Source organism: Papio anubis, chromosome 2 (assembly GCF_008728515.1).
Source record: "Papio anubis isolate 15944 chromosome 2, Panubis1.0, whole genome shotgun sequence".
NCBI classification, from domain to species: Eukaryota; Metazoa; Chordata; class Mammalia; order Primates; family Cercopithecidae; genus Papio; species Papio anubis.
Window position 1 is genome coordinate 98,089,594 of NC_044977.1, and position 25,162 is coordinate 98,114,755.

At 45.0% G+C, this 25,162-nt stretch overlaps 1 protein-coding gene across 4 annotated transcripts in view; it reads left to right on the forward strand.

The window, feature by feature from the left end:
* The window catches only part of SEC22C (SEC22 homolog C, vesicle trafficking protein), a 32,052-nt gene extending 18,635 nt beyond the window's left edge, over nt 1-13,417 (forward strand). For 3 of the 4 annotated variants that reach the window (XM_009201096.4, XM_017955552.3, XM_009201094.4), the window contains exons 3-7: nt 622-785; nt 3,026-3,205; nt 6,894-7,012; nt 8,574-8,639; nt 11,150-11,350. In XM_009201096.4, the coding sequence (XP_009199360.1) occupies nt 622-785; nt 3,026-3,205; nt 6,894-7,012; nt 8,574-8,639; nt 11,150-11,350 (730 nt within the window). Of the gene's footprint in view, nt 1-621; nt 786-3,025; nt 3,206-6,893; nt 7,013-8,573; nt 8,640-11,149 lie in introns of all 4 variants that reach the window. The other variant, XM_003894606.3, reaches the window with a different exon arrangement.
* The last annotated feature ends 11,745 nt before the right edge of the window (nt 13,418-25,162 follow it).

Here is a 25,162-nt window from a genome sequence, read left to right on the forward strand (position 1 = left end):
CTAGAGCCCCCGTACCCTGAACTTGAAATGATAGCATGACAGCTCAAAAGGGAGTAGAAAAAGAAGAAAAACTCTGTATTTATTTTATGAGACCAGAATAACCTAAATACCATAATCAGATGAAGACAGTATAAGAAAGGAAAATTATAGGCCAGTCTTATTTGCATAGACACAAAAGTCCCAATTAAAATGTTAGCAAACTAAATCCAGCAGTTGATGAATATGTAGGAACTTAGATCCAACAAGGGTTTATTTTAGGATGCCAGGATGATTTAACATTAGGAAATCTGTTGTTGTAGATTAAAGAAGAAAAACGTTTTCTTAGTATATGTGGAGAAGTCTGAGGCTAATTCCCCCTAATAGAATATGCATCCCTCATGCATGAATAAATAAGTGATCACAGGCTGTCATTGACTAAGACTGCTAGACATTTTAAAGGAAGTAGGAGAAAGACAGTGTCAGGAATAGGTCAAACTGAAGAGACAATATGCCTGCAACAAATAGCTACAGGACTGTTTAAAGCCAAGCAAGTGCAGAATTGAGGTAAGGTTGTGTCTGGGTGTGGGATGGGAATACATGGGGCTGTTTCCTGGTAATACAGATGTTGCCGTTTTGTTTCAGTTTTTCTTCTTTCGGGGATGTGGCCTGCATGGCTATCTGTTCCTGCCAGTGTCCAGCAACCATGGCCTTCTGCTTCCTGGAGACCCTGTGGTGGGAATTCACGGCTTCCTATGACACCACCTGCATTGGCCTAGCCTCCAGGCCATACGCTTTTCTTGAGTTTGGTTTGTAACCCTCTTTCATATTTATTGTTCTCTTCCATGGTGTTATATGTGTAGAATTTACAGTTTAGGTTTGGCTTTGACCATCAAGGAAAACCACTGGAGATGCAAAAACATGTCACTGAAGAACAGACTTGTACCATGAGATTTCATAGCAATTGAAGTGGCCTGGAAAGTGTCAAGGTTTCATACTCTGGCTTTTCATCTCCACAGAGCCTGGAGGCAGGGTGGAGGAAGAGTGAAACATGTAGGTTGTAACCCACAGCTCTCTTAAGCTGGGGTCAGCAAACGTTGGCCCATAGGCCAGCCACCTGTTTTGTAAATGAAGCAGAACATGGCCATGCTCATTCTTTCACATGTTGTCTGTGGCTGCTTTTGCAGCCTACGACAGCGGAGTTGAGTTGTGACAGAGACCATGTAGCCACCATCCTAAAATATTTACTAACTGGCACTGTAAGAAACTTTTGTTGACCCCTGCCCCAGAGCATTACTACTGAAAGGGTGTTTATACCATCAGGAGGTAAGCACGGAAAGTGAGAACTGGTGTTTAGAAATTCTTACGGTAATTTGACATTCCTGTGATTATTTTTTATTGCTTTTTTTTTTAATCAAAATATCAGTCTGTGATGGTTTGGAAGAAAAAAACAGTTCCTTGACCCAGAAGTTTGCTCTGGAAAATGATACTTCTTTTGTAGGCTCTGCCAGAAAGGCCTTGTCAAGGCTTAGAGACTTTGGAACACAGCATGATAATCATAGTATGTGCCCTATTTTGGTCGGGTGTGGGTCATTTTGAGCTCTTGGATGAAGAGGAATGGAGGTGGGAGTTGGGGGACATTCTGTGCTCTCCGTGTAAACAGCTGCTGACTCTGTGATGTTCTTAAGCAAAGGTGTGGCAACATTTATTAAAATTGGTCAGGGGCAGAACCAGCACCTGGAAGTGTTGCCACTTAGGCTTTCTGGCTACTCCTGCCACAGCCCTCACATTCCTTCATGTGTTCACTGGCTAGTCCATCAGGAATGGGGCTAGCACCCTCTTTTGGTGTCACCCTGGTAGGCAGGCTCCAGCCTGGTAGACCAGTAATAGACTGAGGATTCTGCCCCTGAGTCTCCCTGTGAAGTTTTAGTCAAGCTTGTGCTCTGGGCCGCACTTCTTTCTCTGAAGAGGGCTGCTAGTTCAAAACAGACCATAGCTGCGGCATCCCTGGGCTGTGAGTTGATTTGGAGCTGGGTAGACCTGTGTTCTTCTCTCCCCTCATCTCTGGATGTGCCTGCCTTCTAAAGCCATTTGCTTGATCTGATGGGAGCCCCTTCCCCAGCATCATGTTTGCTCATTGTTGAGTGGGAGTAGAATGAGTCAAAGTACACTGAGAGTGGAATTATACATGATTTTGCTTTGCCAGTGTGTATGAAACTTCACTTCAAGAACTGTTCAGATTCGATAATGGATTAATCCTAACATAAATTTAAGAATTAAAATGAATACTTTTCAAATATGTAATCCTAGTTTGCACAACATTTCATTTGTAATTTTTTTCAAACAAGCCTTTTTCTGAGTTAATCAGATCAGGAGTAACTGTCTCCATTTTTCAAGCTTAGAAATATTCTGTAAATTGCCTAGGGTTGTACTGTACTATCAGAAGTGGTAAGGGGCTTAGACGCATGCCCCTTTCCCCTGACTCATTGCTGAGGTTCTGTGATGCATTATTGCCTTTTTAGTCAATCACATTTTAATTATCCTGCTTTGAAGAGATTGATCAGACAGTGTTCATATTAGCAATCATTTGACCTTTATGTTTAACTTGACACTTTTCAGAATCTGGCTGATTTATTAGCTCTTGGAAATGTGAACTTCAGCTGGGTGCAATGGTTCACGCCTATTATCCCAGCACTTTGGGAGGCTGAGGCAGGAGAATCCCTTGAGCTCAGGAGTTTGAGACCAGCCTGGGCAATACAGTGAGACCTTGTCTCTACAGAAAAACAATTTAAAAATGAAAAAAATTAGCCAGGTGTGGTGGCACACATCTGTGGTCTCAGCTACTTGGGAGGCTTAGGTGGGAGAATCACTTGAGCCCGGGAGGTCAAGGCTGCAGTAAGTTGTGATGGCACCACTGCACTGCACTCCAGAGTGGGTGACAATGAAACCCTATCTTCAAAAAAAGAAATGTGAACTTCATTTTGTACATATTATCTTATAATATCTGTTCTGATGAAAATGTTTAACTTGTGTTGCTCTCTTTTTGCAGACAACATCATTCAGAAAGTGAAGTGGCATTTTAACTATGTAAGTTCCTCTCAGATGGAGAGCAGCTTGGAAAAAATTCAGGAGGAGCTCAAGTTGCAGCCTCCAGTGGTTCTCACTCTGGAGGACACAGATGTGGCAAATGGGGTGATGAATGGTCACACACCGATGCACTTGGAGCCTGGTAAGTGGCTTGTAGTTCCCTGATGTTGATGAAGTGATACTGTGTATTTCAAATGGACGTTGATTTTTTTTTTTTCACTAGAAAGCGATTTTTTGGGGAGAAGGAGTGGTATAAAATACGCTGAGAAAAATATGGACCAATCCTGTTTCTTGGTGGCTGTTATAAAACTTTGACTACAGGCTAGGCGTGGAGGCTCATGTCCATAATCTCAACACTTTGGGAGGCCAAGTCAGGTGGATCACTTGAGTCCAGGAGTTTGAGACCAGTCTGGGCAACATGGCAAAACCCCATCTCTATCAAAAATACAAAAAATTAGCCAGAGGTGGTGGCTCATGCCTATAGTCCCAGCTACCGCAGAGACTGAGGTGGGAGAATCACCTGAGCCCTGGAGGTCGAGGCTGCAGTGAGCCGTGATTGTGAGCCACTGCACTCTAACCTGGGTGACAGAATGAGACCCTGTCTTAAAAAAGAAAAAAATTGACTATTATGACAGTGGATTGGTTTGAGGGGAGGCTATTGTGATGCAATTCAGGAGTTGAAGAATGACTTGGCAGGTTATTTTCTTTTTTCTTTTCCTCCTTCTTCTTCTTTTTTTTTTTTTTTTTTTTAAATAGAGACAAGTTTTCTCCATGTTACAGCCCAGGCTGGTCTTGAACTCCTGGGCTCCAGCCATCATCCTCCTGCTTTGGCCTTTCAGAGTGCTGGGATTATAGGTGTGAGCTACCACGCTCAGCTGGCAGGTTATTTTCTTAATTAGGGTGAAGTCTACAAGTTTATTATTTTTAAATTTTATGTATTTATTTATTTAAGTTCAAGTTGTTCTGACAGAACTACAAGTTTAAATGTTATAAAGAAGATTCATTCTCTTTTTCTGTAAGTTACTTATTGAACTGTATAGATTTACATAATATATATAATATATAATATATAATATATACAATATAGATATAATATTATATATATATAGAGAGAGAGAATCCTTGTCATATTATTTACTGAAGTGTTGTAAATCTGAAACCCCCACTCTTCTTGTTGGAGGGAGGACAATGGGGATGAGAGCGTTGGGCAGGGGATTGGAGCCAAGGCTTCTAATGTTCTCACTGTCTGGCTCTCTCTGAGACCTGGGATCTCCCTCTATCCCTGTGGATTTCAGAGACCTCATCTGAAGAAAGAGGTCTTAATGAACGTGATCACAGTGCCCTGACATTCCATGACTTTGTCATTAACGTCATTAGCCACTCAATGCTTAGCACATAACAAAGCATGATTTTTTATATTCCTGTTTATATTACATACAATTAAACTAATATTTAATTAAATTGGATATTTACATTCTAAGAATTCTATAATGGCATAAGAGCTGAATCCTTTGCTAAAAGAACTGTCTACACTATAATAGTCTTAATTATTTTGTTTTTAACTGTTTTATGCTAAACTCGTTTCTTGAATTTTAAAAGTGATGTATTATATTCATGGTTTTGACTTAACTTTGTGTTTTAGTTTAATGTGTTTCAACCAATACTTGAACTGGCTCTCATTCTGGTCAATAAGTGGTTCTAGTTTATATTGAGAATAAACTTAATTTTTGTAAAAGGAAGACTGGGTAATTGAGCTCCAAGCTTCTCACTCACCATATATGAATGCAGGCATATCTTTGTAATGTATGTTTTGTTTTTTAAACACTTAGACAAGAGGAGCAAATCCAGAAAGTGTCACCTTGCCCGTCTTTGTAGGACATTTTACTGTGATTTGATTTACCCTATTGTCCTGAGGCTAGAATCTTTACAGGTAGCATATTCTGTTCTAACAGTAACTTTTAATTGCTCAGTGGAAACTCTAACACACTAACAATAGGCATCAATTGGATTGTGGCTAGGTATTTGTGTGTGTGTGAAATATAAGGGTAAGAAAGGAGTATAGCAAGAGAATGGGAGGGACACCATTTACTTGTGTGAACCAAAATCAATTTCAGTGGTTATCTTTACAGAGAAAATGAGCATTTGTTCTCATTATAGTTCTAGAAACAGCTTGTAACCTGAATAATCAATGTTTCCCTCTTTCCAGTTATTTTAGGATTTTAAAAATTGCATTTGCTGTGAATTGCTCTAGAAATGCACATGACATCGCATATTATTATTGTCAGAGAAAGAGGACAAGTTGAATGTTGAGGCATATAATAGAAATGCTTTAAACATTTGACAACCAATTACAGATAAAGCCTTGGTTCTCTTTGGTAGTATAAGAAACTGTTTTATTTACTTATTTATTTAATTGTTTTTTGAGACAGGGTCTTACTCTGTTGTCCAGGCTAAAGTACCATGGTGGGATCTTGGTTTACTGCAACCTCCACCTCCAGGGCTCAAACTATCCTCCCACCTTAGCTTCCTGAGTAGCTGGAACTACAGACACACACCACCACACCTAGCTAATTTTTGTATATATATATATATTTTTTATAGAGATGGGGTTTCACCATGTTGCCCAGGCTGGTCTTGAACTCCTGAGTTCAAGTGATCCTCTCACCTTAGCCTCACAAAGTGCTGGGATTACAGGCATGAGCCACCATGCCTGAACTCTTTTTTTTTTTTTTTTTTTTTTTTGAGACAAGGTCGCTCTGTTGCCTAGGCTTGAGTGCAGGGGTGCAATCATGGCTTACTGCAACCTCAACTTCCCAGGCTCAGCTTCCTCCCACCTCAGCCTCCCTGGACGACAGAGTAAGACCTTGTCTCAAAAAACAATTAAATAAATAAGTAAATAAAACAGTTTCTTATACTACCAAAGAGAACCAAGGCTTTATTTGTAATTGGTTGTCAAATGTTTAAAGCATTTCTATCATATGCCTCAACATTCAACTTGTCCTCTTTCTCTGACAACAATAATATGCGATGTCATGTGCGTTTCTAGAGCAATTCACAGCAAATGCAATTTTTAAAATCCTAAAATAACTGGAAAGAGGGAAACAGTGATTATTCAGGTTACCAGCCTCCCAGGTAGCTGAGACTACAGGTATGCGTCACCATGCCTGGATAATTTTTTGTATTTTTTTTTTTTTTTGTAGAGACAGGGTCTCACTATGTTGCCCAGGCTGGTTTTGAACTACTGGGCTCAAGTGATCTGCCGCCTGCCTCAGCCTCCCAGAGTGCTGGCATTACAGGTGTGTGCCACCATGCCTGGCGCAGAAATTGTTTTAGGATTTTTCAACCTAATCCCTATTGACATTTTTGCATCAGATAATTCTTTATTATGGAGGCTGTCCTGTGCATTCACTGTAGGATGTTTAGAAGCATTCCTGGCCTGTATCCACTAGATGCCAGTAGCAGCCTGTTTCTAGTTGTGACAACCAGAAATGACTCCAGACATTGCCAGATATCCACCGGGGGGCAGATTGCCCCTGGTTGAGAACTACTGCTTTAGATAGAACAGAAATTAAGCACTTAAAAAACCTGTACTTGCCTGGAAAAGAGCCTTTTTCTGGAAGAAACTTTACTCAAATACCCACATCCATTCTGTCCATCATTTCTTGCCTTTTTTCCCTCTAACTTCTGCTGCTTTTACAATTAATATGTTTGTAATTCTGTGTTTAACATAGTGAACCTATCATTAGTGTAGGTCTAGTTAATGTCTTTGTTTATTTTTCTTTCATATAGAAATTACTTTCACTAAACACTTGTTTTTTTTCATTGTGAAGCTCCTAATTTCCGAATGGAACCAGTGACAGCCCTGGGTATCCTCTCCCTCATTCTCAACATCATGTGTGCTGCCCTGAATCTCATTCGTGGAGTTCACCTTGCAGAACATTCTTTACAGGTAACTTTTTTTTTAACAGTTTAAATTGAAGGACATATGATAGAAGAAAGTGATAGGTATACATTTTATCTATAAAATTGAGGTTTTATAATTTTTCAAAACTAATACAAATTTTATTCTAAATTTTATTCTTTGTAGTAAGTTGAATGAATATGAAAGTTGCTCTTTTATGTTTATTGTCCTAAGAGACCAGAGGGGCCTGCCAAGATACTGGTAAGAAATGGAGAATTTGCTACAAGGACATTAGACCACCCTGTGACTCTTGGGACCCCAGGAGTCACTCTAGGGACTGGATTATTTAACCAGGACAAAAGTTTCATTCTCTGATTTTAAGGTTCAGGCTCTTTTTACCCTGAGAAAAGGTTGTCCTGTAATCTGATTTATATAATGCAGATGCCACCTTCCTTTTGTCTTTATCGAAGAATTATATATCACTAGGAAGTTCCTACACTGGTCTGCTCATTTCAAAGGAACTTACTATTTCAGTGCTTTTTAAAAATAGTTTTAAAATTTTGAAGTATTTTAAGAAGTATTTTAAGAAGGTATAGTCCGGGTGTGGTGGCTCACACCCGTAATCCCAGCACTTCTGGGAGGTTGAGGTGGGTGGATCACTTGAGGTCAGGAGTTTGAGACCAGCCTGGTCAATATGGTAAAACCCTATCTCTACTGAAAATACAAAATTACCTGGGCGTGTTGGTGCATGCCTGTAATCCCATCTACTCAGGAGGCTGAGGTGGGAGAGTCGCTTGAAACCAGGAGGCAGAGGTTGCAGTGAGCCAAAATTGCGCCACTGCACTCTAGCCTGGGTGACAAAAGTGAAACTCCATCTCAAAAAAAAAAAGAGAAGTTATAGAACTCTTATTAGCATCAACAAATAGATATTACTTTTAAAGATAGAGTCACCATACTCACACCCATGAATATAGTGCGTAAAGTCTGACGCATGACTGATGTTGAACCTCAGGAGACTGATGTAGACTGACCTCTTTGGAGAATGGCAGCAGGCCTATGTTATGAGTGGTAACTGGCTGTTACCACATCCTGTCTTTGATCAATGTGTGTTATGGTTTCTACTCTTATTGTTTATGATTGCTCTTAGCCAGATACTTACCAACTGTCTGCTTGTTTGTATACATTAGAATAAGTACCTGGCCAGCAAGATGGTTAAGACATAGTCCCTGCCTTGGGGGCTCTCATGGCCCAAAACCGTGTGTGATGGCAACCCTAAGGAGGCGGCAGTGCCTGGAGATGGGAGGAATTAGAGAAAGCTAGGGCTTAACAGATGCTTAGGTTTCTGAGAGGTGGAGGGATTGGCGGCTCATTCCAGGTTGAAGACTTAGCACAATCACATGGGGACAGGAGGCACATGCTGTGACCAGGCTGTTGAAAACAGTCGTATGCTAACCCTGATCTGGTGCATAAACAGGAACTTGTGTCTCACCCAGCCAGGGATTTTGTACTGTCAACCATACCAGACTGAAGGCAGAGTAAAGTGCTTTATGGTGCTGTGTTTCCTTTCTTCTAAATATCCCTTTCCTTGTGTTCCTTGTATTTGTTTTAGGTTGCCCATGAGGAAATTGGAAACGTTCTGGCTTTTCTTGTTCCTTTTGTAGCCTGCATTTTCCAGGTGGGTGAAATGATATTTTGGTGAGTGGATTAAATCCATGACCTTATTTTGTTCTTCTGTTCATCTATCAGCAAGTTTCTAGATGTGATTTTTGTTCCACCAAGGTCATGGTTCAAATCATGGACAATACCAAGCCCTTAGTGGAGGACCTTAGGCCCATTCTGCCCAGTCCTCTCATTTTACAGAGGAAGAACTTTGTGCTCAGAAAGGGAAAGCCCCTTGTTCAAGGCCAAGGGGCTATTGACAGCAACAGAACAGAAACCAACAGTTTGGATTTGACTTCCCAGAAGGGAGGGATGAGATTATGTGGGGATTGGATTAGGCCTGACTAGTGGGTGGCAAGATATTGCCTTATTGCCTTGTGCTTATTATTAGGACAGTCCAAGCACAGGAATGTCCTTCTATAAAACTAGCATCTGTGTACTTGTAGTTTTTAATATATAGGACTAGGCCGGGCATGGTAGCTCACACCTGTAATCCCAGTACTTTTCAAGGCCAAGGTGGGAGGATGGCTTTAGGCCTGAAGTTTAAGACCAGCCATGGCAACACAGCAAGACCCCATCGCTGAACTTTTTTGTTTGTTTGTTTGTTTTTGAGACAGAGTCTTGCACTGTCACCCAGGCTGGAGTGCAGTGGCACAATCTTGGCTCACTGCAAGCTCTGCCTCCCAGGTTCATGCCATTCTCCTGCCTCAGCCTCCTGAGTAGCTGGGACTATATAGGTGCCCACCACCATGCCCGGCTAATTTTTTTTGTACTTTTAGTAGAGACAGGGTTTCACTGTGTTAGCCAGGATGGTCTTGATCTCCTGACCATGTGATCTGCCTGCCTCGGCCTCACAAAGTGCTGGGGTTACAGGTGTGAGCCACCGCGCCTGGCCTCCGCAAAAATTTTTTAAAATATATATATACATATATAGGACTAGGTCAAAGAACTGCTGTTTTTTGTTGTTGTTATTGTTTTAATAGTAATACCTTCTGACTCAAACCTGTTCTTTAGCAACTGAAGCAAACATTAGAAAATTAACTAGAGGGTTTTGATTAGTTATTTTCAAATAAGCTGTGTACTAAGGGGTGGCATAAAGAGGCGCTTTTGAGTCCCTCATAGGCAGAGTTAATTCTAGTGAAAGCCTGGCTCTAATTCTCCTTCCTTGTCCTCCATATGGACTAGGATTTTAGCACTCTCTCTGAATACATATTTTTTTCTCCCTTTTTTTTAAAATTAAAATTTCTCTTCTTAGGACACTTTCCTTCTCTTCCACATGCATTCTAGAATGGTTTATTCTTAAGAATTACCCAGGTCAGGTGCGGTGACTCATGCCTGTAATCCTAGCACTTTGGGAGGCCAAGATATGTGGATCACTTGAGGCCAGGAGTTTAAGACCAGCCTGGGGAACATGGTGAAACCCCATATCTATTATAATAAAAATACAAAAATCAGCCAAGTGTGGTGGTGCATACCTGTAGTCCCAGCTACTTGGGAGGCTGAGGCATGAGAATTGCTTGAACCCTGGAGGTGGAGGTTGCAGTGACTGAGATCATGCGACTGCATTCCAGCCTGGGCAACAGAGAAAAACATTGCCCAGAAATGCAAAAAAGAAAAAGCATTACCTGATGGCGCAAAAAGAAATTTTCAACCCATGAAAATGCACTCAGTTTTTAGAAAACAAGTCTCCAAGACCTTGGACATAGCCAGTGGCAGTTTCCTAGAGCTATGTTTTAGGACTGCAGGGATTGTACAGTTCCACCCCATTCCTTCAACTCTGTTCCTAGTTGGATAGCTCACTCCCTCCCTCTGTAGGTTGAACCTTTGTTGTATCGATCCATGTTCAGTGATGTCCTTTTTTAAAAACAAAACAAAACAAAAAACAAGAAAGCATTGAACCAAAATGCTGTTTCTACCTTTTGTAGAACAAGAATAGCCCCTTTTATGTGTGATAGTCATACACAAAATGCCAGTCACTCTCCCTGCTGTGAGACCTTTCCCCGACTCAGAGATGCTTTGGAAGACATGATAAGGAGGGTGCCCAAGGGAAGAGTGGTACTCAATGTAGTCATCGCTCAGGAGAAACCAAAATAGTAAAAGCATGGCTTCCTCTCACCAGCTTGCTTGCCTGTCATGGCTCCCTGAAGGAAAACTTCACTGGGAGACCAGTCAGTCACGTTAGGGTCCCCTGGTCTGGCTGTCTGCAGCTTACCTGGGGCTCTTCTTTCTCTACTGCCAACAGTCTGGGCATTTCTGTCTATTTCTTGAACTTCTCTCAGATGTGCCATGCACTAATTCTTCCTGTGACATCTATTTCACTTTCCTTTAATCTTCCAAATCCTCACTTTTATCCAATAATTAACAGCAGCCTAACCATCGGTTCCCACTTTACTGTAATGAATTCAGTTTAATCAGCTAATGTGAGGGAAATGACACTCTTCATGGAAGCTGTGGGAGGTGAATTTTGCATATGATCTAGTAGCCATTTTATCTCTGATTGGAATTCCTCTTCTGGTCTCATTTCAGTGTTATTTGTACCTGTTCTACAGTCCAGCCAGGACTTTGAAGGTGGTGCTGATGCTGCTCTTTATTTGCCTGGGCAACATGTACCTGCATGGGCTGAGGAACCTCTGGCAAATCCTTTTCCACATAGGAGTGGCTTTTCTGTCTTCATATCAGATACTAACAAGGCAGCTTCAGGAGAAGCAGTCTGACTATGGAGTATGAGGATGACACTGTGATGAATGGATTCTTTGATTTTCTTTTGAGGATCAGTCTATGTTTCTCTTTCTGCTTCTCTACTTTACACTCCAGTTTCCATCCTTTTCAGCCAACTGGCCTGAAAAACCAGGAATTGGGGATGTTAAACAGTTGCAGTGGAAGTCATGAAGTTGCTTGATACCCAGCCTTGGTTCTGTGCCGAGCATTACTGCAGGATCTCCAGTTCAGCACGTTTACTTAGGACAGCTGGATCTGGGGGCTCATCCAGAAAGAGCTTTATTGGGAGAGAGAAAGGAAATATGTTGGTCTTTTAAGTTCAATGATACAGTAAACCACTTGATTCAATAACGCTGGTTTTAGTAATTGGCAGTTGTCTCCAAGGAACCACTTTAAAATCCAGATCAGCTTTCAGTCTAAATATAACTTGGTTCGTTTTTTTTTTTTCCAGTGGGTCAGTACAGGATGAATTAAAAACCTAAAAATATGGTTCTTAAATATAAGCTAGATAAATTTTGTTTACATTTTTTCAATATCTTAGGTTCGAAATACCTTTGGAATATTTAAATATATTTTGGATATAAATTGGACTTCATTTAGGGTGAGGGCAGACTTAAGCTGAGAAAATTGTTAAGAAATCTGAGTTAATTTATATGTAACCTTTTATGGTGGTGGCACTGTGTGGGTACAGAAAATTTTTATTTATTTGCAGGGTATATCTGAATATTTTAAAAATTAATTGAATAACTGGTACTACTAGATGATAAGTTTATCAGCATGAGCAGAAATGAGAATTTCAGGATTACTTACAATTGACCACAACCTGGAGTAGGTAAATGAACATGGATTCAGTGGCACCTTACAGATCCGCTTGGGAGAGGCTGCTGTCATCAGCCTTTTCAGTAGAGCTGAGTGCCTGTTGTTTTAATGATGATGACTACTGTGTACCTGTTTGCAGAGCGCCTCCGAAATTAATTCCTCCTCTGTACCTTTCCCAGTCATCTTAATTAGCTTGAGGGCCTAATTTTTTATGAACAAGAGTTAAGTAGCTGTTAACTTTTTAAAGCTTGATAGAGATATAATTAACACATACTCTGGAAAGTTACTGTCTTTCATTGTCAAAAAATTGCTTGATCACAGTTTTCCAGAATATGGTTCTGGATAAGATCCCTTAGGTCTCCCAAAATTTCAGGCTGACTTGTTTAGTACCACTCAGGAGGCCATTTTGGGAGTTTGTTCTTTGGATTGTTCTTGGTAGAAGTCTGGAATCTGAATAGTTCAACCACAGTTGCATGGAATGCTTTGAGTGTTCAACTGCATTATGTGGTCTTGATACATTTTTAAAAATCCTATTTTGATAGTTTTTAAAAGTGGAAAACCATTACAAGAGTTGAGTAGATAGGGAATGTAAGAATGTAGTTTTAGAAAATTATATTTGGTTATCATTGGTATTATATTGTTACTGAGCTACCTTGTTATCATTTTAAGAAAGATAAGTTTATATACTGGGAACTATGTTGGGAAAATGTTGCCATAGTAACTCTATTTTTTATAATAGAATTTTCTATTTTTGACCAAACATAAAATATTTGGATATGGCCCAGGCATGATGGCTCACACCTGTATTCCCAGCACTTTGGAAAGCCAAAGCAGGAGAATCGATTGAGGCCAGTAGTTTGAGACCAGCCTGGACAACATAGTAAGACTCCTCTCTACAAAAAAAAAAAAAAAAAATTGCCAGATGTGATGGCACATGCCTGTAATCCCAGCAGTTTGGGAGGCAGAGGCAGGAGGATCCCTTGAGTCCAGGAGTTTGAGGCTTCAATGAGCTATAATCACACCACTGCACCCCAGCCTGCATGACAGAGTGAAACCCTGTCTCTAAAAAATCTGAATATGAAAATTATGTTGGCAGCATACTCAGACATAAACTCCAGAGTTGTCTCTCCACTGATTTCACATCTGCATAATTTTCTGCATACCCAGCAGGTGAATTTTCAGTTTTTCTGGGAGACAATTTTGAAGAGATGGTGAAATAGAATGGGAAGTTAAGGAGGGGAGGTAAATTGTTTTAAATGAGAAGAACAAAAACGTTTTAAAAGTCAATAAGAACACTTTGGGAGGCCGAGGCAGGCGGATCACAAGGTCAAGAGATCGAGACCATCCTGGCCAACATGGTGAAACCCCAGTCTCTACTAAAAATACAAAAATCAGCTGGGCACGGTGATGTGCACCTGTAGCCCCAGCTACTCAGGAGGCTGAGGCAGGAGAATCTCTTGAACCCAGGAGGTGGAGGTTGCAGTGAGCCAAGATCGAGCCACTGCACTCCAGCCTGGCGACAAAGCAAGACTCCGTCTCAAAAAAAAAAAGTCGGTGAGAACAGCTTAAAAATGGACTATTTTCTTTTTAAGCCTGTGTGGCATTGGGTTGCTGTGTAGACCTGTACCCGGGGTGCTTTGGGCATCTGAGCCTATGATCCATATTCAGTAGGCAGTAAAGAAACGGTCCTTGAAGATGAGTCCTTCCTGGTAATGCTTCCTGACCACCAAAGCACTACCGAAGATGTTACCCATACCAGGTTGAATGTGTGGATATCAGTTAACATCCACATGGGGTGAGGTTGACTTTTGCAAACAAAAGGGAAAAGATGCAGTAGAAAAACAGTACAAGTAGTCACCACAAAAACATTGTTTGGCTGAAATCCAGCTAGCTAAAAGAATCCTCAGCTCACTGAAGGAAGAGACTGATAATAGGAAAGAAGTTCTGGTGATTTCATCCAAGGGAAATCCCCAGGCTTAGGTTTGACTTGGTTTAGGGTTGGAGGTTTATAGCCTTTTGTGTGATCCTTGATACCAGCAAACTGGTTCCAAATACCAGGAGTTATCCTCACTCCACCATGGACTCACTGTTGTTGTAGCACTTTTGTTTTCCCAGTAGTTAAATGCTACCTGTGCAGCTGATCTTACTGGGCTAGATCTGGGAATAGATGAAATAATGTTGAAAACAAAACTTTAGAGGTGCCTTCTGGTATCAGATGCTGCAAGGCCTTGAGCATCAGAGTGTATTAAGTCCCATCTACTGTATCAGGGCCAGAGTGTGGCTCAGTGCTCTTAGGAAGGGTTTCTTAACCAAGGGGCCAGAGCCCAAAAGGTTTCCCCTTCCCTAATATCCTAATGAAGGAAACATGTAAATCTGTTTTCCCCTGTTAGGCTAGCCTTATTGTGATGAGGACTGTACCTGGCTTTCCTTTTCCTGGGTGGAGACAGCTGGGGCATATTCAGGTGGCATTCCCTCTCAGTACCAGAGGTCCCACTGCCTGCAGCTGGAGGCATGTGACCATAAGCTCCTGGTTTTGCTTTTTGGGCTTGCATCCCTCTTTTCTGTGAACTCGAGAATGCTGGAATTAAAACATGTAAGCATTTTGATTAAATGAGCTTGAGCTCCTCTGTTCTTTTCTGGGTGCTCTTGTTCTCCAACTCTCCTGCCTCTTTCTACCTCTGCCCTATACACTCCAGCTCTGGAGACAGAGGCTGAAACGAGTCTCTGGAGGGATGAGAAAACCACCTTTAATTGTAACGAATGGGGTGGGTAGATGAGCTTCAGAGTGGGAGCAGATTGCACTGAGGTTCAACTCTCCCACCCATGCCTGGGAGTCAAGTCTTGGAGAGGAGTAACACTCTTGGTGGTCAGCACAGCTCAGAGTCAAAAGACAACAGCCAGCAGGCCAGCAGCAAGGCTGGCTGTGTGAGGCACAGGAAGCAGGGCATAGATAGGGAGCAGAGCTAGGGGTTCTCTCTTTGCTGGAAGATAGCAGCTGCCCCTTGGCATATGGGGGTTGCACACTGCACCTTGCAGCCAGGGCTGCCATTTGCTGTTCTGTGAAGGAGTTGGCCACTCATCGTAACATGCAGGACAATGGCCTTCTGAGAACCTACTGCTTGCTTGCACAGTGCAGCACAAGTGAGGACAGACACGGGTGGGAGCATTTGTGGTGATCAGATGTGCCTGGCAAGCCCCTGTTCAGACATTGCTCACATTCCAAATGGTTTTGTGTAGAATGTTGCACAAGTCTGGGGACGCTCTACCTGTGCACTGTGAGTGTTAATGATGGTGGAGAAAGTGAGTGTAGTTGTGCCCTTGAGAGATAAGGTGAGGGAAAGAGTGCACCAGTTAGCTAACCATCAGCTTGCTAGGCTCTTCACTGAGTCCTATATCACAGTGCACAAATCATTGCCCATCAGGCCTCGGTTTCCTCATCTGGTAAATGGTGATAACATCAGTCTTCTCCCCCAGGGTGCTGTTATGAGGGTCAAAAGTGGTAGTGGAGGGGAATACTGGGTGAATCCATCATGTGTGGGAGGAGAAAGGCTTTACATTCACCTGGTACATGAAGGTTTTTCTGCTTCAGGCAGCACAGCACAGCCATTTCTTCTGGCCTTTACAAAAAGGCATTTTGTTATACTACAGTGTAAACAACCTCAATTTTTCACTCCAAAAGGTAGCAGCCCCTTTTCTTCCCACCCTGGACCTGCCTTTCACCCCCTGGGCACAGAGCGCATGGTACCATTGGTGTTTGGTTTATTCCAGGATCCAGGGAGCTGGTTCTGCTGGTTGGACCAAACCTCATGAGCCAGCCACCTCTGACCCAAATGAGGAGAGCTCTGATTCTCCCATCTGGGAGCAGTGATGTCAAACTTCTGTTGCTGGGGAAATCTCATCAGCAGGGAACCTGTGGAAAAGGGCTTGTCAGTAAAATCTGGGAATGGCTGGATATGGAAACATCTGCCCATGTGTGCTGATGGCAGAGCTGTTGCCCACAAGCGCCTTTTGTTTAGGGTAAAATTAACAAACCCGTTCTGTTCCTCCGACCCATGCTTGGTACATATAACCTTCTTTAACCCTTACATTTATATGATTCTGGGGTTGCTTCAGAAGTATTGTTTCATGAATCATTCATATGATTTGATCCCCCAGGATTCTATTTTGTTTAATGGGCTTTTCTATTAAGAGCATAAAATACTAGGCTGATTTAGTCAGGGCAAAACCATTTACATATTCATTTTAAATACTTGCTGTTCATGTTACACAAGCTTCTTACGGTTTTCTTGTAACAATAAATATTTTGAGTAAATAATGGGTACGTTTTAACAAACTCATAGTAGTACAACCTAAACTTGTATGAAAGTATGTAAAAATGTTGTATAGCCATTTATATCCTATGTGTACATAAATGAGGTGGCTTCAGAAATGGCAGAATAAATCTAAAGTGTTTATTAACATGTGTCTTTGCACTTGTGTGAAAAATTCTGAGTTATGGATCCTTTCCTAGACAGTGTGATGTGGGCCTGACGTAATGGGAGGGGGTTGCTGAGAGAAGTGAAAGTCAGGTCCTCTTGTCCGGTGAGGCCTAGACAGGGGCAAGGGCTCAAATAGTCTTTAGCACTAATTCCCAACCAAAATAGCAGTCACAACAATGCCCTGGGGGCTGGGAGGCCTCCCCACTTTGCAGGCTCTGCCCTTGTCCTGCTGTGTGCAGCAGGCACTTTCCCTGCTCTGTGTTTTGGGTTCTTGTCTACTGTGAAGGTGAAGTTTCATCTCCCAGGACCAGCCTGACCACCGAATGGCCACCAGGGGGCACAGCTGCTGGCCACCTCCTCAGGTTTCCAGACAAGGGAAGGTGGCCTTTTGCAAAGGCCGTTCCTATAGCAGCTAATAAAATTCCCAGAAAGGAAGCAAATGCACTATCCTCTCCTGACCATCCTCTAGACACACTGGGGAATTCACTCACCAAGAGTCTCTGCACCATCTGTCCTGAGTCAGAATCTTTTGGAGGAAGGCAGTGACTGCCAAAATAAACATCTGAGTTATTGGGTGCTGGGATTTGGAAGTTGGTAGTTTTCAGACACCATCTGCTTCAACCACGTTTTTGCTCAGGTTGCGAAGCTGAGGCTTGTTCTAGGGAGCCAGTGACAGTAAAGTTCGGAGCTCTGTTTCCACTGAGCAGGAAACAAGTGTCTGTCCCCCACTTGGCAGTACCCACAAAGAATAGAAGGAGATTCTGGCCCATGAAAGTGTTCCTTCTATGCCAGGAGGGCTGGATGAGAAGTTCTGGCTGGTGAGTTGCCTTCTTTTTTCTTGGGGCCTACCCCTTGAAGGGTGCCAGGTAGCAGAAGTGCTACCTGACAGCTGCCAAGCATCTTTGGGCAGTGCTGGTAGAGGAGAGTCTCTAAGGAGCCCACTTGGCTCTGCTGAGTCAGCACAAAGATGTTGCTGGGATCAAATGTGGTCGACAAATTCTGTGGAATACATTGAAGAACTTGAAGATTATCTTTGTGGCTTGTGGCGGAAAAGGACTTCTTAAGTCAAATGTGGACAGCAAAATCTATGGAATACGTTGGAGAACTTGAAGATTATCTTTGTGGCTTGTGGTGGAAAAGGACTGCCTTAAGGCAAAAATGATTGATGAATTTGACTATACACAAATAAGGATTTCATGGGCAAAGTTAAAAGAATGGGAGGAGATATTTATGATGCCAGAAACCACTAAGGGATTAATAACACAGAAGAAATTCCTGTAAATCAGCAAGAAAGAGCAATCCCAATAGAAAATGTGCAGACAATTAACAGAAGATAAAACCTAAAAAGCTAATAAACATATGAAGAGATTTTATTTTATTTTTTATTTTTTATTTATTTTTTTTTTTTGAGACGGAGTCTCGCTCTGTCACCCAGGCTGGAGTGCAGTGGCCGGATCTCTGCTCACTGCAAGCTCCGCCTCCCGGGTTTACGCCATTCTCCTGGCTCAGCCTCCCGAGTAGCTGGGACTACAGGCGCTCGCCACCTCGCCCGGCTAGTTTTTTGTACTTTTTAGTAGAGACGGGGTTTCACCGTGTTAGCCAGGATGGTCTCGATCTCCTGACCTTGTGATCCGCCCGTCTCGGCCTCCCAAAGTGCTAGGATTACAGGCTTGAGCCACCGCGCCCGGCCTGAGCCACCGCGCCCGGCCAAGAGATTTTAAATCATTAATACACATTGAAACAATAATAAGACATCACCTCACACCTATGAATTTGGCAAATCTTGCAGAGCTGGATGGCATCAAGTGCAGGAGGGAGTATGGAGACGTAGGACTTCGTGTGAGGTGGCAGTGAGTAGAGAGGCACGGCTGATCTGCAGAGCCATGCCACTGTTAACAGCTGAATTCTGTTCCCCTGAAATTCACATGTTGAAGTCCCAACCCATGAGAAAATAAATGTTTGCTTAAACCACCCGGACTGTGGTACTTTGTTAGGGCAGCCTTAACAAACTAATACAGCCTACTTACCCAAGTTAAGAGTGCACACCTTGTGAAGTGGAAATTTGACTTCTGGTTATTTGTCCCAGGAAAATTCTTATACAGATCCTTAAGGAGACACATTCATTGAAGACTTACTGGTGTTGGTGGAAAGCAATCTATGTATCCATCATGGAAAGAAAGTGTGCAGGCATACCACGGAGCATCACGATGCAGGCAGATGTACCAGATTTAGATGCAACGTCACATGGATGAATCCTGAAAACTTAGAGCTGAGTGAAAAATGACTGTTATATAAGAAATATATGCATACAAGATGATAAAATATTTTGTGAGGATACATGCAAAAAGATACATGTTAAATACACTTGAATGGCTTCTTACAAGAGACCAGGAGCTTGGGAGTTAGGTATAGGGATAATAAGGAATTGTTTTAAAAAGAGGGTTGCTTGAGTCAGCAGTCAGTTCTGAGAGCTCTGGGAGAATGGGGTGGGCCTGCATGCCCCCTGGGAGATCTTGTCCTGGCCGTGCCCAGCCCTGCAGTTGACATGACGAGGTTGAGAAGGCTGACCTTTGGGAACTCTAAAGCCCCATATGCTGCCAGAGTGTTTGAGCCTCCAGGGCTGCAGTGGTGGGGGGTGGGGGCAGGGAAACTGAAGCCTGGGGTTATATTGGTCCGGAGGGCTCTGGAAGCCATGAGGAGCTTAGAGCAGAGAGGAGAGACTCCAGAGGGGAAAGTGGGCAGGGGGAGCTGGCTCTGACCGCCAAGCCACTAGGGACTCTCCTCCCCATATTTGAGCCGTCTGACCAGCAGTTTCCTGGCCAAGACTTTCTCATATGAGGCACTCAGCTGAAGGGCTCTCATGAGGACAAGGAACACAGCTGCAGGGGGACAGAGGTGCCCTCAAGGCAATTTCTTCCTCCTACCCCAGAAATAGCGTGTTCTGGCCACAGAGCCCAGAGCGTGGGCCTGGGGAAGTGAAGCCAGAGGCGGGTGGGGGTGGGAGGAATAAAGGTGACCAGGACCACCACTGCCCTGGGGTTATTCCGGGCGCATTTCCTGAGGCCCCAGGGATCAGAGCAAGGGCCGGGGCATGGAACACAGGGCCAGCATTGGAACGAACTTTCTCACAGAGCTGTCCAGCAGGAGCTGGAGAGGCAACGAGCTCTCCACTGTGAGGTGTGCGGCAGAAATGAGATGTGTCTGATGGAACCTTGGAACATGCTGTCCCCATCTCACAGACATCATCTCATCCAGAATGCTGGCGTCCGAGGGGACATTTGCCTATCTCTCGGAGTGCCTCCTGTTGTGTCCATCCCACAGGGCGAGTCAGACGCCAGTTGCAGGAAACAGCCTGTGCCAGCTCCCGTTTGAAGAGTAAATATTAGTCTTTTCAAGAGCTGCTTGTTCTGTGTCACTTGGCACCGAGGACATTGAACTGGGGGCGGGGTGGGGGGATCTCCACATCCAGATAGAGTCTGTGGGCCTGGGTCACTGCTGCAATGAGGGACGTAAGAAACAAGCCTCACCATGTCCAGCCAGGCATCCTCTACTTACTGCTTGGCCAGCCCTTGAGCCCCTGCCTAGGGGAGTTCAGACCCTGCTGAGGCCCCAGGCCGCCTGGCTCTCCTCAGCTACTGTCCAGGCTGCTTCTGCAGAGGCAGGGAACTGGATGTTTCGACCTGGACTGCAAGATCTCCGAGCCCCAGCTCTGATGCATATGGTTTAAATTCCTCTGATCATCAGGGAGGGGAATGGCCTGCTCTTGCTCCACTGTAAGCCTCTCTGGCCACCTCAACTAACAGAGCACCCCCTCACTCTAACCCTCATCCTGCCTTCTTTTTCTGTAACTTTTCTCATTTACTATCTGTCTCCACCATTAGACGGTCAGTTCCATGAGGGCAAGGGCTCTGCCATGTTCACCACTGCATCCTTGGTGTCTAGAACTGTGCGCACAGTAATTATTTGCTGAATGAAAATATGATGGTAATATTTTGAAAACATTAAACAGATACCATTCTCATTACCTGGCCCCTGAGATTATATCCCTCTGAAGCCCTCTACCATTATGACCTGGGGAAAGGTGGATGAGGGGTATATCGTCTCTGCAAGGAGGAAGTGAGGATGGAAGGAAGGGAGGAAAGCCCCCCTGGTCTCATTACCTAGGAAATATTGAGGGGACACATTGTAATCTGAAAACAGAGGGTGTGTGTGTCCCACTCTGTGTTAGGAAGTCAGTCCTCCAAGCAACCTGTACTCCTTAAGTGGCCCTCCTAGATAAAATGGTGGAGCTACAGATTTAACGCCAAGTATATCTGAGTGAACACCACCAAGCTACCCTCAGCTCCCAGAGGCCTGGAAGGGACCCAGAAGTTACTGCACGCTCCCTGGGGCATGAGGAAGCTGGAGGAGTTGGAACTGGTGGGTCTGTCATGGTGCTACCATGGTGAATGGTGAAGTGAGTCTGCCACAGAGGCCATGGAGCGGGGAAGCTCACATCCAAGGCTGGATGATGGCATGGCTGAGCCTGGAGGGGTGTGAGGGGCCAGAGTGAGCCTCAGTGGGTCTAAGTCATCTGGAGTAGACCCTGGGGCTGCAACCAAGAGAGCAGCTATGAGTACCCCAGCCAAAGACCTTAGCAGCAGGGCCAGTGAGTGTCCATGCAGACCTTAGTGCACAAGGACCTTTGCATGGGGCTCCTCTTCTCTGCCCCAGGAGGCCACCTGTGTTGGGTCCTCTGCTTCATTCCCTATTGGCCACCTTGGCCAGCTTCCTGGCAGAGGCGGGGGATCTGACAGCTCCTCACCCCATCTCTACCACATACCCGGCCCTTTCTGCCCCGGATCTCCTCTGATTATGTGATGGGATGCCTGCAGGAACCTGCTTCTTGTTCATGCCTGTCAAGCCTGGAAGAGTGAGGGATTGACATGGGCAAACCTTGAGCAACAGATACTGGGAGCCAGGGGTTAATGCTTTCCTTCTCTGTCCCTCAGGAGGACAATTCTGGGCATGTTCTGCCAGCCTTGCAGAGGGTCCCAGTGAATTGAGTCCTGTTGCCCCAGTAGTGGCCAGCGCTCACCTTTTTCATGAGACAGGGTCTTGGTCTGTCACCAGACTGGGGTGCGGTGGCATAATCATGGTTCCCCACAGCCTCAACTTCCTGGACTCAAGTGTTCCTCTCACTTCAGCCTCCCAAGTAGCTAGGACTACAGGCGTGCACCACCACACCTGGCTAATTTTTTATTTTTTAATGTTTTTGCAGAGATGGGGTCTCACCGTGTTGCCCAGGCTGGTAACTCGTCTTTATATTGGCTTTCCTCATTTCCCTGTTTCACTCTTCTGTTTCCTGGTCACAGGCCCTTGTCTCAGGCTCTGCTTTCTGGGGACTTGGGCTACAATGCCACCTGAGCTGCTGTGCTAGAAATTATCTATGGCACTCAGCCTCTTCTCTAGCCCCTTCCATGTTCCCCTGCTTTGTTGGGGTTGGAAGGCTCAAGGCTCCCTTTCCAGAATTCCCTCACTGCTAGGAATTTGATGCAACTTAGGCTCTGCCAGAGGGAAGCACCACCAAGACAGTTGGGAAGCAGAGAGAAGTAAAGGCCATGTTTCCTGCAGTGTGGTGGTTGATGGGTGGGATATGGCAGACCTGAGTTTTCTACAGCAACAGGGCACTATGTTCCTTCTGCTTTCTTGTCACTAGCTTTAATGGATGTGCAACTGAGATATTGGCAGTAATGTTCGGCAAGGCGGCAGCTGCAATGGTGTGACCATGGATAGATGTGCACCCAAACTTCCAGCCCTCCAAGCCTTCCTATATTTAATTCCCTACACTCAATCTCTTTCTGTACAAAACACGCGGAATGTTTTCTGTCTCTTACACTGAAGCATGACTGATTTGGATCTTTCACCTCCCCCATATACTGCACCACCAGGCTCAGGTGGAGGAATATGAAAGATCACACATTTATCCCAAGAAACATCCAAAAAGAAACTGAGAATCAGACTCTGTTGGTTACCTACTCAGTAGCCATCCCCATTTATTTCTCAGCAGATCAGCTTCCCTTATAGAACCCTCACCAATCTTTGCAGCTGTGGTTTGGGTGTGTGACCTAATCCTGGCCTGAAGAGAGTGTGCAAAAGGTGGGTCCTGGGGTAGATGACCGTCCCTGATAAAAGGAGACATATAGAGGAAATTCTCCTCTCTGCCGGTGGATGGGGTTCTTTGGGAACATGATGCTTGGGCAGCGACAGCCATCGTGCAGTCATGAGGGGATAAGTCTGAGGATGAAAGTCCACATACTGAGATGGAAGAGTGGACGGACAGAAAATACCTAGATCTGCGGTGACATTGCTGAGCCACTGAATTTGCTCTGGAGCTGCCTCCTTCTAGTAGACATCACCCTGACAGGATCCTTTCCCTCTAGGCCACATAAAGACCAGTCTGGAGCTCTCCAGAGTTTCTTCCATGCTGACATCCTGGGACACGGGGATGCTGGGAACCTGGGAGCTGGGCTGGGATTAGAGTGAGGCAAGCAAGGTACTTGCTTCAGGTGCAAAATTGAAAGGGGTGGCAAAAAAACCTCAGTGATCAAGATAATATTTTAATCTAGTATTTTTAAAATATCAAAATTAATGCAAAACATAATAATGAGCAAAATATCAAGATTTTAAACAAAGAGTCAGTGTCACTGATTAGGCCTGCTCTTCATGTGTTTCCACACAGGGCACCCCTAATGGTCTCAGCTATGATGATGTGTGTAATGGAAGAGGCAGCGCTCTGGGGTTTAGAGAACCAGGTTCAAGGCCAGGCTCTATCAGTGACTTTCCTGGTGACTCAAGCATGTCCTTTCCCTTCTATGGCCTTTAGTTACCCCATCTGTCCTGTGTAGAGGCTGGGGCATTGCCAGGGTGGCCTTCTGACCTGTCTTCCTCATCCCCATAGCCTGCTGGGGTTACTGTCCTTCTTCCTAGGAGGCTGCGTCTCCAGGGTCACTGGCTCCTGCCTATTAATATCTTGGCCATCCCTGGCCTGATTGGGGTGTTTAATGACTGCCAGCTGTGGCTCCGGCCCCCTCCCCCGGGAGAGATAAGAGCAGTTCCTGTTCCCACATTGGGGGAGGCTGGATCATTGTTCATTAAAATAGGCCCTGGGCGAGCGGTGAGAATGGAGAGGCTGATTCTGACTCTTCACCCCACCCCTGCCAGCAGAGCAGATGGGGGTCCCTGGGGATATACACTCCCCCCACACCCCCTCCCCAAGGGGGCTGCCCTGTGTCCCCACCTGCCACCCGAGCTCTGTTTCACTTTAGGTCCTGATCCCCAGTAGCCTTGGAGCTTCTTCCCAGATGTACTGCAGCCATTACATTCAGCATGTCCCAAACCAGGTCACCATTTCCCCAGCCCTCCTCCTTCTCACCTGGATGGGGAACTGACAGCTTTTCCCAGCTTGCCCCTTGGGCTCTTCTCAGTAGCCAGAGTGGCCTGCCCCAAACCCGCCATCATCCCCTCGGCCTCACTTAGGAAGCCTCCACTGTGCTCCTGCTGGAAAGGACCCCTATGCCTGCCCTCTAGGATTCAGGTATCCCTGGCACCCATCATGTTCCCTTGGGACCCAGAGACCCGTACCTAGTCCTCAGAGACCACCTCGATGTTGCCTCACCTGAGACACTGTCCCCTATCCATGCTGCTGGCAAATTGGCCACCCTCCTTGGGCAGCCTGTGCCCTGGAGTGGCAGGAATCACCCAGATGGTGGCCTCTGCTGTGGAGGGATGGTGGCTCTCTGCATGGAGATGGTGGGGTGCTCCTCGTCCTTGTCTTTCCAGGAGGTACCCACATGAGTCAACTGGGCTTTGCCCTCAGGGACTGGGCTTAGGGCTCAGTTAGTGGCTAGGGTCCAGCCTGTGGCCAGTCAGAGGCTGGGCTCTACCGGGGCTTACAGCTGGGTCTGCGGCAGGGTTTGTGTGCAGCAGAGGTCAGTGGCCTGGGTCTAAGGGCCAGGCCCTGGGTCACCTTAATTTCAGACTAAAGCTTGAGAATCAGTCCTGTGGCCTCACCACCTCACTGCCTCCTCCCTCTTGTATCTCACTCTGCGTGGCGCTCAGGAGAGAGGCCCTCCCTCTGGGTCACCTGGCCTCCTAGGAATGGGCCTCCACCCAGGTGTTTGGGCACTGAGCCTAACCTTAGTGAAGTCCTTAAAGCATCCACCAGGGGGCGATAGAGATGAGTTGGCCTGGCCTGACAGGTACCTGGCAAGGGACCTGGGAGCGGGCGGGGCAGGGGGAGAAGCATGGGACCAGGAAAAGTCCTGCTTGTGGCCAACCCCATTACTCCACGGCTGTTCCGGCCTGGGAGACTGTGTTTCGGCTTCTCACCATCCGTAAGTGCTCATCACTAAGCTTTGCCCTTCCCAATAGCCTCTCTGAGCAGGGCCCCACCTATGTCCTCCCTTTTGTTGCCCACATCTTGGCTGTCTGCTTCATTCACTCTCCACCTTCTTGGCTGACTACTGGTCCCCTACCCAGGCTG